At 31.4% G+C, this 15,849-nt stretch overlaps 3 protein-coding genes across 4 annotated transcripts; all 3 read right to left on the bottom strand.

The window, feature by feature from the left end:
- Window positions 1-21: 21 nt before the first annotated feature.
- Window positions 22-5,616, bottom strand: LOC123920439 (trigger factor-like protein TIG, Chloroplastic). 2 transcript variants are annotated; one of them, XR_006813671.1, is made up of 14 exons: window positions 5,243-5,571; window positions 4,162-4,245; window positions 3,771-3,899; window positions 3,358-3,446; window positions 2,984-3,167; window positions 2,715-2,805; window positions 2,449-2,603; window positions 2,178-2,270; window positions 1,920-2,012; window positions 1,739-1,819; window positions 1,422-1,571; window positions 1,194-1,289; window positions 199-326; window positions 22-144 (listed from the first exon to the last, which is right to left on the bottom strand). XR_006813671.1 is itself a non-coding variant. In XM_045972694.1 (13 exons), the coding sequence occupies exons 1-13, from the start codon at window positions 5,531-5,533 to the stop codon at window positions 249-251; spliced, it is 1,614 nt and encodes a 537-aa protein (XP_045828650.1). In that variant the 5' UTR covers window positions 5,534-5,616; the 3' UTR covers window positions 22-248. The 2 variants fall into 2 exon arrangements, 1 of the variants encoding a protein (XP_045828650.1); XM_045972694.1 differs by having other exon boundaries at window positions 22-326; window positions 5,243-5,616.
- Window positions 5,617-6,954: 1,338 nt separating this feature from the next.
- Window positions 6,955-7,432, bottom strand: LOC123920629. Its single transcript, XM_045972922.1, has 2 exons — window positions 7,135-7,432; window positions 6,955-7,001 (listed from the first exon to the last, which is right to left on the bottom strand). Exons 1-2 carry the CDS (start codon window positions 7,430-7,432, stop codon window positions 6,955-6,957), a joined length of 345 nt encoding a protein of 114 aa, XP_045828878.1.
- A 4,443-nt stretch (window positions 7,433-11,875) lies between these two features.
- LOC123920438 (putative lipid-transfer protein DIR1) lies at window positions 11,876-12,683 on the bottom strand. Its single transcript, XM_045972693.1, has 2 exons — window positions 12,334-12,683; window positions 11,876-12,021 (listed from the first exon to the last, which is right to left on the bottom strand). The coding sequence occupies exons 1-2, from the start codon at window positions 12,641-12,643 to the stop codon at window positions 11,984-11,986; spliced, it is 348 nt and encodes a 115-aa protein (XP_045828649.1). The 5' UTR covers window positions 12,644-12,683; the 3' UTR covers window positions 11,876-11,983.
- Between the last annotated feature and the right edge of the window lie 3,166 nt (window positions 12,684-15,849).

Here is a 15,849-nt window from a genome sequence, read left to right as displayed (position 1 = left end):
TAGTTGTTGGAATGATTTGAGTTTTAAATAGAATCTGTACTATTTCCTACTGTTTTGTTATTGCTTTCTACTTTCAATGGAAAGATTTATAATCATCACTGGTAATACATGGTTCTATTCTTAAAATTATTACTACAAATTCAATCAAGAATAGTTAATTTTCTTGTAACTTACATTGGCCGAAAGAAAACCCTTTAAATGGATCTGCAATTTCACTTTCCTAATTTGTTTTGGTCGGTGGTCGTCTCTCATCTTGTTATATACTGAATCTCTGCACGTTCTTTCAACCATTCAAGCACCTTAGCTCCTTCTAGTATTTCTTGAACCTTCAGAAGGAAAGAGAGAAGTTCAAAACACAAATTTCCTCCTTGAAATTTAAAAATGCAATGTAACCTACCATTCCCTATGCAGGTCCATTTTAAAGACGACTGATAATATTTTTATTTTTTTATATTTTGGATGTGCATAAATGCATTGATTAAGCAGCCGAAAAAAATATTTGAAAACAAATTAACAGTAGAGGCGGGAACAGGCCAGGCCGGCCTACCGGGCCTTAAGGCCCAGCCTACACAGGCTCAGGCCAGGCCAGCCTATTTCTTTAAATAGAGCAGGCCAAGGCTTTTTTATAAGCCTATTTAGCTAAAAAGGCCAGGCCGCAGGCCATTAAAAAAGCCTTTGAGGCCTATTAGGCCGGCCTATTTAACTTAATATGAATGATATTTTTACTAAGATTATAATTTATATATTAAAATTTGTACTTTGGTTAAATTATAAATCTATTAACTTTTTAAGTAGTTTAAATTTATTAATCTACATTCGTTTTTAACATATATAAATGTATTATTATAAACTAGAATTAAAATATGATGACATATATAGTCAAAATTTCTAAAATATCATGTTAAATATCAAAAGGAACATTGGTTTATTCGAACATAAGTATATTTAAAAAAAATATAATTATTTATTTAAATATGTTCATATGAAATAGGCTTTTAAACAGGTCAACGGGCCACATCAGGCTTTCAAAAGACCAGGCTCAGACCTAAAAATTAGGCCTATGATAGGCCACAGGCCAGGCTCAGGCCGTAGATTTTTTGACAGGCCAGGCCCAGGCTTGGCAAAGCCTAGCTCGGCCTAGCCTATTCCCACCTCTAATTAACAGTAAGCAAATTTAAAAGTAAGGTGCAAACCTGTTCTTTTACCCGCTCCTCATCATACTCTTGTTGTTGACGTTTGAATTCAGCAATGGAATTCTCAACCTCTTTCACAATGTCTTCGGTAGGAAGCTATAGAAGACATAGGCCCAAATTATTTCTCAATCAGATTAAAATGAGTGGCCCTAATACACGTCTATCGTCTTTTGACAATGTGGAATATTTGTATAAAATGCATATCTTAAATCAGATATATATATCTACCTGCAGATTTTCACGCCTATATATGTCACCAACTGCCAGGTTCTGTTTGATTAAATTTTTTATATTTTCCCTATGATGCTCAAGATATTCATTCACGGCCTTTGGACTTGATAGAGTAGCTAGCTGCTGCTCATTTAGTTTTATTTTTGTCTGCATAACAATTGTACTGAATAAGAACTAGTACATAAAAAATGTGCACGCCCGAGAGAGAATACTCTTCATTTTTCCATTCAAATAATAAATAAATGTAAAATTATTGGAGTCAAACTATCCAATTTTCATGATTGGCCGAAGAATGTTGCTACTTGAATCAATACCTGCATTTCTAATAGGCTGGATCCATAAAGCTGTCTACCTTGTTCCTCAAACAAGGATGGAGGTATATCAACTTCTACCATCTGAAATGACAGTATGAATATTAAAGCGAAAAAGTTACAGAAATTGAATAATCGAATAAAGTTACAGAAATTGAAGAATTGTTATATGGAAATATGTTACCTTAGAAATATGATCTAATATAGCATTATCGGTTGCTTGTTCCCTAGCTGTTTGCTCTATCTCTTGGAATCTATGTAACAATAACTCTTTGACCTGGAAATTCATGCCGGAGAATTTTACTTGCAATTCAACCAATATAATAATTCTTCGGTTTACACTTTACAATGACAATTGCACTTGAGAGAGAGAGAGAGAGAGAGAGAGAGAGAGAGAGAGAGAGAGAGAGAGAGAGAGAGAGAGAGAGAGAGAGAAAGTCACCTCTTCCACTGTGGTGCATCCAGGGATAAGCTTATCAGCAATAGAATCATCCAGCTCTGGTAAATCTCTGTAAAAAAGTTCTTTGCACTCAACCTGTTAAGAGAAGCTCAATTAGTTGATCCATTTAAGTTCAACGGGAGCATGAGCGCGCACACACACATACACACATCAAAGATACGAGATAGCAAACATCCACAAACTATACATGTTGGTGAATAAGTTGGTATCTTATAAAACCAAAAGAAAACTACTTTCGGCATTAGAAACTTACAGTAAACTGAGCATGAACACCGCAGAGATTTTCCTGCTTCCAAGTTTCCGGAAAAACAATGGGGAATGACTTTGTTTCACCTCGACTTATTCCAATTATAGAATCAAGGAAACCTGGTACTAATATTTCACTATCATCTGTATCAAAATTAAATCCTGCATATGTAGTATAATGTTTAATGAAAAAATGATCATCATCATATATCACTGCAAAAGAACAGCGATCACAAATAAGTTAATTATCATATTTCAAGCGCATCAACAGACCTTTACTTTCAGCTGAAGGAATACTTTTGATATTTGATTCATCTTGATCAATGGTTGTTGCTGAGATGTCAAGTACAACAACATCACCAATCTGTAAACAGGAAAAGGTATTCATATGACAATATTTTGCTGCGAACTCGCGACTAAATATGGATAGATTCTGAATGTTTGTTTGGTAGAACTTGAAAATGTTACAAATAAAATGACTCATTAAGGTTTGAAATGAATATCATTTTTAGTGTCCATTAGCATAAATTAAATTCGACCACCTGTAGTCCTCTATCAGTAACAACTTTCAGTACACCGGCAGACTTGTACCGCCTTCTAAATTCTTTTTCAGATGCTATGTGAGCATCTATTTCATTGTCTATCTCAACCACAACCTTCAAATTTTTGTATGCATCATCAGAAATCCATTTGATTTCTGGCGCAACATCAACAATGACTTCATATCTGGAAAAGTGAAATAAGTTAGAATAATTAATATAATCAGAGTCATCGACTCATAATGTGAGTATTCTTCATTATAATCTTCCTTTGCTCTATTATATGAGAGAAAAGAGTTTTGGTATAATAGACTCAGAAATGGAGGAAGAAATGAGTGTCATAGAAAATGCATATCAAACCATAATGTATATATTACCTAAGAAGCCCGTGAGAAGAATATGTTCCCTCCATCTCAGAAAATTTAGTAACTATACGTACGGAGTCCTGCAAAGCCCTTCCAGTAACCTATAAAATAAAATTGATTATGACATGTTGAAGTGTAAGATCAAAATAATACTTGATCCAATAATCCACTTTTTTCAGTAACAAGTTCCTATGTCAAAGGCATTTCATAGACTTGATAATGAGGAATCGGTGATTATCGGTTCGTGTTAGTGCAATGTGCACGGACTTAAAGATTTGTTTTCTAGTACGACAGCAGTTTCTCAATTAAGAACAAGGAATCACTCACGGATATCATCGCAAATAAGCACAGTGAATCCAAAAAGTCTAACATAATGAGAGAATGTAAGGACCAAAAAAAAAAACAGAAACCAGATTGTAACATACCGTTGTCACAGCGTGTGAAAGTGTCCTCCTCAATATTGATTCAATCACAGCCTTTTGAACGTTTTTAATCCCCACATAACTAAGAAGAATACTTTCCGGGACCGGTTTTCCAGGACGGAATCCAGATATCTGTTGATGTAAAATAATGTTAAATTAGCTCATATAACGTATTAGTAGCATGCTTTCTTAAGATTCCCAAACCTGAGATTTTAAATAATCTAAAGATTGTAAAATTCAGTAACCTCAAATTTTGTATGGAAGACAATGTAGCGTGGTTATAACTTCCAATTTAGATAACAAAAATCATTAACTACTCATGACAGACATCAGAAAGATCACTTTATTCACAGAAAACAATAATTTGCTGAAGAAAAGCATAAACCAATAACACCTTTGCCTGCTTCGTAAACTCAACTAGGACCCTTTCGTAACAGTCCTTGCATACTATTGGTGGCACCTCCACATGCAATCTAACCTGCAAGATATGCAGAAGTATATATTCAGTGATCAGATTACTTAGTATCGTCTTATTTTAAGGGTTTCATTTGCAGTTGATTAGTAATACTTGAACATATGCTTATAAAAAAAAAAAGTAATACTTGCACATAGTTACAATGTAAATGTTACATCTACACATTTCCATGGAAGCCATTGAATAGCCTGGAGAAATGTTATGTGTACCCTGTATTGTATTTGTCTACCCTATGTTGTATTGGGCTAGTGGTTGAACTCTTCGTCCAAATGCAGTTGTGCGTGCGTTTGAATCAACACAGGTTTCGAATCTAGTATCCTTTTTTAACACAAAATAACACAACCACTAAGCCAATGGGAACATTGTGATAAATTTGAATCGCTACAATATTAAAACCAATTCAACTTTTTCCAAATTTGAATCGCTACAATAATTTGAATCGCTACAAAATTTTGAGGCCCTGTGCAGTAGCCCACCCTGCACAGCCTTTGGCCGGCCCTGACAACTACCTTGAAATTTTCTTTGATAGTTACTATTCGCTTCCCCTAAATTGATCAAAATCCCCCCACGTCCCCCATCTACCGGGAGATATCTCCTGGTAGTGGAAATCTTACCAAAAGATATCTTTTAGTGTGAGCAATTCTGGGGGCGAAGAGCAACTATCATTTTCTTTTTACTAAATGGCCCAATTATATTTCACTATCTTACCATATGAAAATATTACTTCTTGGTACTCTTTACAGTGTCAAATGTCAATACAGTGAAATGTGTAAACCTTGATTAATACGTTATATAACTAATAAACTGTTTAAATACAACCCAAATTGTCCACACAAGGTAGTAGATATTACAATCATCATTAATTAATTAATTTATTAATTAATTACCATTTATTGTAAATCATGTATCACATGTTAACAAATCTAAAAACCAAATTCAACATTAACAATGCAACACAAAACTGATCAGATAATGTAAAAAGAAATAAAAATGAACATACTCTGGAATTGGATTCTGTTGTTTCAGAAACCTTCAATTCAGCTGGAAGACGATCATTTTCTGAGAAAAGTTCAACTGAAGAAGAAGAAGCTGAAATAGTGAATGGAGAAGAAGTATGATGATAAAGAGAAGGTTGAATGAAAGATGAGAGATTGAAGGAACTGAATTTGAAGGGTTTAAGAGTATTGTTGAAACGAAGAAGATGAGAATTTGAAGAAGAAGAAGAAGAAGGAAGAGAGAAAGAAGGGTTGAAAAAGAGAGAAGTTTTGAAGGTATGAGTACAGAGTTCCATGGCTATCAATCTCAAGCTCAGAGACACTTTTGGTCGGATAATAAATATAATCCAGATATTTTTAGTATTTTTTATTTAACAATAAAATAACATAGACAGTAAAAGATCATTAAAAATTACCCTTTTTTTTTCTTTCCTTTTCAAGAAACCAAAATATAATATAAATATCTACTATTTAAAATGACATACAAGTGTGAGGTTCTGAGTTTGAACGTTCTGAGTTTGAACTCAGGTGTTCATTATGTCTAACAATTAAGAGTTTTTTTTTGCGTCTCCGTGACACTCACGCGCTCTCTGATATTCCCAGTTTATCTCATCGCTACTTAGAATGTGAGTGTGTAAGAATATAAAAATTAGAAAAACCTTGTTCGCATCCCTCAATGCAAACATAATGCAACATGTCGGCGGTAAAAAACAGTCTTCCATATGAAGCGGTTATATATATACCCTCGTTAAATGGTTTATCAAGTTTGCACTCTACTTCTGGATCAAGATTTGCTGCAGTAATAAAAGCACACAGTTTTACGTAGTTTTGCATCTCAAAATTACTAAAAATGATCATAGCCACACAATTTTGATGGAATGTCTTTAGCTTTTTCCCTACTTTCCACTTTGTTTTTCACCGGGAACAAACATGTTTATTTCTCTTTGATTTTTCCATAATGAAGTTCAACATCACCCATAGAATTGTTTTTTAGAATAGCTAAATTAAATTAGTCTATCCAAATTGGCACCAGAGAAAATCAAACCTCAGACCTCAAGAGGAGCACACTCTTAGGACTCAAGTCAATATCAATGCACCAACCCAAGTGGGTCACCCATAGAATTGATATCCTTTTTAGATATATATAATGCTTTTTTTTTTTACAAAAGATATATATAATGCTATAAATAAATTTTTATAATTTTCATTTTGTTTTTCTAATAAGAATGATGTCATCATTTTATTTATATATATATATATATATATATATATATATATATATATATATATATATATATATATATATATATCACTTTTGTAAAAAATAAAAAAAAAAATCATTTTATATATATCACTTATTCATTTTTCCACCTCTTGAATCGGAAACAATTTTTAGAGGGTATATGTTACTAAACTGGGTTAAGTTCAAACTCCAGACTCCGTTTATTCATCTTATAAGGTAAAATATTTAGCTATTAAGTTACTTGACCAATATATATTTTAGTTTATATTTTTATAACATTTTATATTGAAATTATATCATTGAAAATAAAAATTAAAAGAAGAGAAAACATATTATATTACGTAGTACATTTTATTATTATTCATACATATAATTCATTGCCGGGGCATATTATTATTCATACATATAATTTAATTTAATATCAAGCTAATACAATTAATTAGTTGCATGCACCCAGTCCAATGTTCTCATCAATTAAGCCTTTGGAGGAACAGGAGAAGGGCGAGGAATTATAGTATAACCTGAGTCACATTTATACTTGACAATATTAGAATTGTAAAAATATATGGAATTTTTTTTTTCCCAAAAAACTAATAAATGAAATAAAATATTTTTAGGATTAAAAAAAATAAAGAAATTAACTTACTTCCACACTTGTCTGTAGGATATTTTGGCTATGGCAAGTTTCAGCTACATACAAAGCTTTTTCTATGCTGATTTTTTCCTCAATAATTGGAGTCACATATTTGCAATAACATGAGACATCAAGATCTTTCATTGCTGCACAACAAGGTTCTGATGGTGGAATTTTTGGCCCATCCTTTCCAATAAAACTTCTACATTGGATATTAATCACATTCAAGTCACTACCACATTCAGATTGAGCATAAATTCCTAACATTAAGATGCTTATAGTAAGCATTAATGTTGCAAAGCCTAAGCATCTTGCCATGGTCATCAAAATCTTGATTAGTCTTTTCTCTAATTCAAAATAAACTTTTGATTTTGTGACTACAGAAACACTTGAGATTAGTTTATATAGAATAATGATGACATGAGAAAGTTTATAATTTTTTTAGGGTTAACTATATTTTTGGTCTCTATAAGAATGGGGACTTGTTAAGTTTAGTCTTTACTTAATTTTTATTATTATTTTACACCCATATGCATTAAGATGTCCTTTAAGTTTCGTGTTTGTAAAAATTAAGTCCTTATGTAATTTTTACAAAATGTTGATGTGATCGTTAATTTTAATGTTAACTGTGATGAATTTGAGGTTCGATCTGATATCAATCATGAGGGCCAACTAACATAAAAGATAACTGGAAGAAAAGTAACGATGCAACAAGTTAGAAACTTAAATGAACGATTTGTTAGCTAAAAAATTTATAGGACCTATTCGTTATCTAAACAACTTAAAGAACTTAATTGTTACAAAACATGAAACTTAACGAACTTCTCAATGTTGTTTAAAAAAAAAAACTTCTCAATTCATTTGGTCTTTTCTTGCACATATATAATTTTTTTCTTCTTTCGTTACCAGTTTAATCTGGTTCGGGGGACAGTTCTGGCATCAAATGGTTTCAGCCCCCTTCCGATCGTAGTTGCGAGGGATCGAACCGTGGTCCTCCCTACCAAGTTCAGCGCCAATCACCACTGAACTAATTAACGATTGATACACATATATAATTTTAGCCCTACTAAACCTAAATATTCACGGAAGTATCATTAATTAAACACTTAAATTTTTGAAAATATTCACGTAAGTATCATTAGCTAAACACTTAAATTTTTGAACAATTTTTTGTAGGCATGTTTAAAATAGGATTAATAGGTGTTTACCTCCTTCCAATGTGAATGAATTTTGATTTATCCTATGTATTATTTTTTCAATTATCTCATGTAATGAGAAGATTCGGTCGTTTACCGGTCTCATGAAATGTATTGACTTAGGATTCCAATAAATGATAACGTGGCATGGCCGGCCAGAGAGATATTTACATAGCGATATTTACAATACTCACACTCAATATTACGCAACAACCACATGCACTAGAACCATGCGGTGCCCTGCTTGCAAGTAAAAATTAGTAAATCCAAAATGAAATGCACTGCATATAATCAAAAACAACAATTTACTAAATAAAAATTTGATCCCGTTAGAAACGTGCTGCAAATGCATATATAGTTATATACCTTTAATATATATATGAAGTTTTAATTTTATTTTGAAAAAACTTATTCATTAAGTTCAGATAACTTTGTAGTAACGAAGGGTTGAGCACTAACATAATGCGTTCCTGTATATGTATACACAATGAGTTCGTATAAAAGGATAATGTATGCCCTTATGTACATAAATTGACAAATTCTTTTTTTTTTTTTAAGGCATAAAAATTCATTTTAAAATTTACGTTCAATTATCATACATAAGGTAATCTTAATACAATTTTTCTTCTATACAAAAACCATTTTCTATATATGCATGTACCCTTTTGTGGCAATTTTTTTGCAAGTTTCTTTAAAAGTCAGAATCCGACTAAAAAATTGATTAACTACTAATTAAAATTTGCAGGTCCAACTTGTGTCAAAAAATAAAAAATTGCAGGTCCAACTTAACATTCACTATTAAGAATTTGCAATTTTCCTATGAGTTTTACTTTGAAATACTTTTGATCGAATTTTCTGCACATTTTACAGCCAATTCATAATTTAATAAAAGGAACTTTTATGCTTAAATAAATTGGCAGTTATCCCGTACACAAATCCTAGATCAACGGATAGAAATACCAAAATTACTAGTGTTGGACGTCATGACCGAGGTTCGAATCCCGGTCTCTTCACTTTGTTTGTGTCATTTTTTAGTGACTTTGCTATTTCGTCTATCAACAAAAGAAAAAGAACAGTTATCCCCATATAAAAAGACAACTCCTTTACTCATTTGTTATATACGTACAAAGTTAATATTTTTTATCTACAACCTCTCATGTGGATAAGTAAAAAAAAAAACCTCTCAACTCTCATGTAGAAAATCCATCACTGATTCACCGAATCACAAAGCACACAAACCTCTGGACAGTACCGGCAAGTTGACTCCCCTTCGTTGAAGATTAAATCTTGTTAATAACTTAATATTATGTTTGTACTTCGATCGGTGAAAATATTTAGCCTTGTATTGTTAAATATATTTTCAGTCTCTATAAATATCTTAAATTTTTTTTAGTGCTTATAAACTATTTTAGCAATTTTCGGTCCTCAAACATTTTTTGTCACAGTTTTTGGTCCCTGTTTTTTATGCAACTCATATATATCATTTGAAATTTTGAATTATTTTTTGCGGCAATGTTTAGTACATTATTATAATCTTTCTTGCAAAAATTTAAAATTTATTAACAATGAATGAATTAAATATGAATTTTTAAGCTTTTTCCGTTAAAAAAATCATAAATAATTCATCTTAGGTAAAACAATTCTAAATTTTTATGGATCCAATACAGATTCAATGACTCTAGCGTCTTCAACGTTGCAGATCCGGAGACATGACTATTCCGGACAATTGTATTTCTTCATATCGATTGTAGGCTTAAAGATAAAGCCGTTTTATGCTATGAACTCGAACACTTGTATTCCGAATGCAGTTTTACCCTCTTGTTTTGATTAAATCGAAATTTTACCCCCCTGTTTTATAATTTTTTTGGATTTTGCCCCCCCTAAAATTCTGCTTTCGAGTCACAACTTTAAAGCTTCGCACACAACTTAATTTGGATCAATAATTCACCAAACGTATACCGAAATGACCGTAATCGAATTATCTTTTCACAGAATCAAACCCCACTAAATTTGGAGTTACAAAGAGAGATTAATTACCGTTTTAGTGAAGGTTAGAAGGTCAGAAGTAGATTTCTGCAAAATTAGTAATTATTTTTTGGATTTTGTGGTAACCTAACTCGATTATGGTCATTTGGATATCAGTTTTGTGGATTATTGATCCAAATTAAGTTCTGTGCGAAGCTTTGAAGTTGAGACTCGAAAGCAGTTTTGTGCAGAATTTTGGTGGGGCGCAAAATTCAACAAATTATAAAAAAGTGGGGGTAAAATTCCGAATTTTAAAATAGGGGGATAAAATTCCAAAGTTTTCAAAACATGGGGTAAAACTGCATTTAAACCTTATTTTTTTTAATATTTTTTCTCTCAACCTACTAAACCAGATACCAGGTAAACAATAAACAAAATGGAACGATGTGGACCAATAAGTGAGAGTGCGTTTAAAGGAGCGTGTTAGAGAGTGTGACCCTAGCATTTTTCTGAGGAATGCTAATATCACACCTTCTAACACACTCATTCCGTTGACAGTAGTTACAATTTTTTATTTTTTTTATATAAGTAGTTACATTTTTTAAATGTTAAGATTTTTTTTATTAAGTAAAAACAATATTCATTCCGTCAAATAGAATATATACGCACATGTTATTTTTTATTCATCTGTGTATGAATAATTTTTATATTTTTTTATTATTTGATCAATAAATTAACTAGCTAAAAGTACTGAAGTCTGAACTTTGAAGAGGATGAAAACACAGAAAATAAAATTAATGCGTGCACTAAATAAAGCCTTGCAACTTATTAATTTTTCTATATTAAATAATATTATTTATGGATTTATTAGAATTATCCACTCAGTAGTGTACCAGTATACTCCCTCCGTCCCAAAATATAAGGGAAAATTGGTCAACAAAAATTGATGTATTTAGTCCAAATTCTTAACCAAATACATCAATTTTCTTCGACCAATTTTCCCTTATAATTTGGAACGGAGGGAGTATATCTAAATAAGATGCGCCTTAAAATATAGCGATTCACTTAAAAAATTCTCTAAATAGGACAATGTCATTGTCGATTTAACCAATTCACCCAACACATTAAGACCCAACATGACATCCCAAGAAATTTATAGATCTAATTTGCGGCGGTTAATAGCGTACATTTTGCTGCAGTTATATATCCCCACTAAATGTTTTATGAAGTTTGCACTCTACTTTCCACTTTGTTTCTTCACCGTGAACAAACATGTTTATTTTTCTTTGATTTTTCCATAATCAAGTTCAACATCACCTATAGAATTGTTATCCTTTTTCAGATGTATATAATGCTATAAATTAATTTTCATAATTTTCATTTTGTTTTCTTAATAACAATGATGTCATCATCTTATATATCGCTTATTCATTTTCCTACCTATTGAAATTTTTATATTTGTCTCTGCTTTCTCAAATGAACGATTCTATAGAAAACAAATTCAAAACAAATATTACTAAACTAGGGGTTGAGTTCAAACTTCAGACACTTAACATATTATATTACGTCATATATATGTTTTATTTTTTATTATTATTATTATTCATACATATAATTCATTGTTGCAGGGGCATATTATTATTCATACATATAATTTGATATCAAGCTAATACAATTGGTTGCATGCACACCCAGCCCAACGTTGGCATCAAGCCTTTGAATGAGCAGAATGAGGAATGGTATAACCTGAAAGAGTCACATTTATACTTGACAATATTAGAATTGTACATATTGAAAATTAAATCATTTTTTCCAAAAAAATAATAATTTTTTTTATAAATTAAGAGCATTTAAATATCAAGGTAAGGATAGACAACGGATCTATCCTTCTCCATCTTCCACCTATAACTCATATTATTATTAAAAAAGAAAAATAAAAATATGTACAAAAACTGGAGGGACATAGACCTAACCTAGTGAGTTCACAGAAAAGCGCGTAGGAAAAAAAAATGAAATCAAATATTCTTAGGATTAAAAGAAATAAAGAAATGAACTTACTTCCACACTTGTCTGTAGGAATATTTTGGCATTGGCAAGTTTGAGCTACATACAAAGCTTTTTCTATGCTGATTTTAGCCTCAACACCTGGAGTCACATATTTGCACCGACATGAGACATCAAGACCTTTCATTGCTTCACAACAAGGTTCTGATGGTGGAATTTTTGGCCCATCCTTTTCAACAAAACCTCTACATTGGGTTTTAATCTGAGATATGTCACCACCACATTCAGTTTGAGAAGAAATTTCTAATATTAAGATGCTTGCAGTAAGCACTAATGTTGCAAAGCCTAAGCATCTAGTTGCCATGGTGATCAAAATCTTAGTCTTTTCTCTAATTCAAAATCAACTCTTGATTTGTGACAACAGAAGAACTAGAGATTAGTTTATATAGAATAATGATGTCGTGAAAAAGTTTATAACTTTTTATGGTTAAATATATTTTTTGTCCCTATAAAATAGGGATTTGTTAAGTTTAGTCTTTACTTAATTTTTATTATTATTTTAGACTCATATGCATTCAGATATCCTTTAAATTTCACGTTTGTAACAATTTAGTTCTTATTTAATTTTTACAAAATGTTGATGTGACCGTTAATTTTGATGAATTTGAGGTTCGATCTAATATCGATCATGAGGCCTAGATAGTGGAGACCCAACTGAAATGAAAGATAACCGGAAGAAGGGCAATGCAACAAATTAAAAATTTAAAGGAATGATTTATTAGCTAAAAAACTTATAGGACCTATTTGTTATCTAAGCACCTTAAACAACATAGTTGTTATAAAATGAAACTTAAAGAACTTCTTAATGTTGTTTTAAAAAAAAAGAACTTCTCAATGCATTTGGTCTTTTCTTGCACATATATAATTTTAACCCTACTAAACCTAAATTCACGCAAGTATCATAGATTAAACTCTTAAATTTTTGAAATTTTTTTATAGGCATGTTTAAAATAGAGTTAATAGGTGTTTATCCCCATCCAATATGGGCCAATTTTGGTTTAGCTCCCGTAATACTCCCTCTAGACATAAATATAAGCAAAAAAACTCTTTAAATTTTGATTACTATTATAAATAAAAGTTAACTATTTTTAAACTAATTAATACTACTATTCCTAATATGTCCTAATATGGTAAATCTTGTTGAGATTATTAATCATGCTGGTCTTGGTTCTGCTGTTTTTCTCAGAATTTACTCGGGTACTCTTCTCTTCTTTTAACCCTTTTCATAAAGTTTCAATTTTTATCCTAAGTTTTCTGTCTGTGTTGGTTAGTTTTTGTTGCAGATAACATTTTCATCATAACTCCTAAGTTTATGTTTTTGGTCAATCAAGTCATTCTTAAGTCCCTATAAATAAATTACAATAGTTGTGATTGGGAGTGTAGTTTATTCTTGGGGGATGAGTTCCTAATTGAAAGGCTACTAGACTTATGTAGCCTGCATAATTATGTAGGAGATGTATTTAATTTAACTATTGAATTTAAGCATAAGCTTGTTTGTTGAGTTTTGCTGGGTTTTGATTGATATTTTGTCAATGGTAGAACTTACTTGGTTGCTATTTCCCTTAATGTTTAATTGAAGTGCATAAGCTTGTTTGTTGAGTTTTGCTATTTCCCTTATTGTCAAGTTTAGGCTTGAGGGATGATGTGTTTGTGCAGGAAATTAATTTCATTTCTTTTTGTGTTGCTTTTATTGTCATACTTTGTATCATAGAGGCTATTGGTTCTGAGATTGGGTGAACTTTTGTTTGTAACTTATGTATTTGACTTTTGAGCCCCAACAAAGGCTATTGGTACTACTACTTTCTCAAATGTTTATTAGTACTCTGTATTTTAGAATTTCATTCTCCCACAAGTGGTATATCACGAATTAATTTCAAGTTTTACTTGATTTTACAGGTACTACCAATTTACAATGATCATTTCAATTTGAACTTGAAGAACTCAAAGTCTTGTTTATAAACATTGCAGCAGAATACAATTTTGGTGGAGGTCGAAGATTGTGGTGGTGAGAACGGATGTCGTGGACGGAGGGGGATAGAGAGCTGATAGCTAGAGAGAGATCCGGCGAGTGAGAGCGATGAGGACGGTGGTGGCAGTGGCAGTGGCTGTGATGGAGGACGATGAAGGACACTGGCACTGCTGCAAATCTGCGGCGAGGCTAACAGTGATGGTGGTGGTGTTGACGGCCAGTGATTCAGTGATGGAAGGAGGAAGAACGGTAGTAACTCGGAGAAGAAGAAAATAAAACAAAATAAAAATAAAAAATGAAGGTATATATGAATAGCACCGTATTTTTGTTGGGTTTTAATGTTTAAATAACATTTTTGTATATACAAACGAATATTAATAGAAGTTCATATAATGTGGAATTATAGAAACTCTTTCTTATTGCCCTTCTTATAAAAATAATTATAAGTTATATTTTAGTAATTGAAATGTCATACTTGTACTCGTGTACTATACCTGCTAGCCCTGATTTTAAATAGATTTTTCGGGTCGGGCTAAAAAACCATAAAAAAAGTATTTTAATGTCCAACCCTACATATATTCGGGTTTGGCGAGCCAACTCAAACGGCTTAGTCCATTTTAACGGCCATACCTCAAAGAACAAAGTTGTGTATTTTTTTTAAGGGTTAAATATGTTTTTGGTCCCTATAGTTTTTCAGAATTTTGTTTTTAGTTCCTAAAATTTTTTTTCGCACTTTTTAGTTCCTAAAGTTTTTTCCGTCAATGTTTTTAATCTCTACTTTTAATCAAACTTTTGTATGCTTTCACATTTAGGGACAAAAAACATATTTTAACTCTTTTTTTAATAAAAATTTGTGTATTTTCTTTATTATAGTTGCAAAACAAATTATAGACAATAATTATAAAAAAATAAAGATAACTTTTTTTAATAACTTTTTTTTTTTGTGTATACACCTATCAAACTGACAGATTTATTGTTTGTTAGTTTCACTATGGATTATCCACCCATCTTCGTTGTTTGGTAGTTTGACTGGATTATTGATTAAGATTTCTATGCAGATTTATTGTGGGGAGAAATGTCGTTGTTTTACTACTTTGTATTTAGCTCCTTCTTTTATTTGTTCTTTGTTGTTTAGACTAATATTTTCTTTTGATTTTTGTGTTTAGATTTGGCTTTTGGGGTCTTATGAAAATTTGATTTTAAATGTAATCCACCCGTGCGAAGCACGGGTCACACCCTAGTTATGCAACAATCACATGCACTAGAACCATGTGGTGCCCTGCTATTGCGACTCATAAAAATTACTAAATCCAAAATGAAATGCAATTCATATAATAAAATGTTTTTCATTAATAAAAACAACAATTTACCTTTAATATAAAAAACTTTAATTTTATTTTGAAAAAACTTATTCATTAAGTTCAGATAAGTTTGTAGTAACAAAGGGTTAAGCACTAACATAATGCGTTCCGGTATATGTATACACAATGAGTTCGTTTAAAAAGATAATGTATGCCTATATGTACACAAGTTGACAAATT

The sequence above is a fragment of the Trifolium pratense genome, linkage group LG4 (assembly GCF_020283565.1).
Source record: "Trifolium pratense cultivar HEN17-A07 linkage group LG4, ARS_RC_1.1, whole genome shotgun sequence".
NCBI lineage: Eukaryota > Viridiplantae > Streptophyta > Magnoliopsida > Fabales > Fabaceae > Trifolium > Trifolium pratense.
The sequence above is the reverse complement of the archived record's forward strand: the minus strand, read 5'-3'. Positions and strand labels throughout refer to the sequence as shown.

Excerpts from the sequence above, each read along its gene's own strand:
- LOC123920629 (XM_045972922.1), bottom strand. The coding sequence starts at position 7,432 with ATGGCAAGATGCTTAGGCTTTGCAACATTAATGCTTACTATAAGCATC. Across the intron at positions 7,002-7,134 it reads CCAAAATATCCTACAGACAA|GTTATACTATAATTCCTCGC; the intron begins GTGTGGAAGTAA and ends AATGTGACTCAG.
- LOC123920438 (XM_045972693.1), bottom strand. The coding sequence starts at position 12,643 with ATGGCAACTAGATGCTTAGGCTTTGCAACATTAGTGCTTACTGCAAGC. Across the intron at positions 12,022-12,333 it reads TCCTACAGACAAGTGTGGAA|GTTATACCATTCCTCATTCT; the intron begins GTAAGTTCATTT and ends TGACTCTTTCAG.
- LOC123920439 (XM_045972694.1), bottom strand. The coding sequence starts at position 5,533 with ATGGAACTCTGTACTCATACCTTCAAAACTTCTCTCTTTTTCAACCCT. Across the intron at positions 2,271-2,448 it reads GTGTTCATGCTCAGTTTACT|GTTGAGTGCAAAGAACTTTT; the intron begins GTAAGTTTCTAA and ends TTCTCTTAACAG. Across the intron at positions 1,572-1,738 it reads CCAGCCTATTAGAAATGCAG|ACAAAAATAAAACTAAATGA; the intron begins GTATTGATTCAA and ends ATTGTTATGCAG.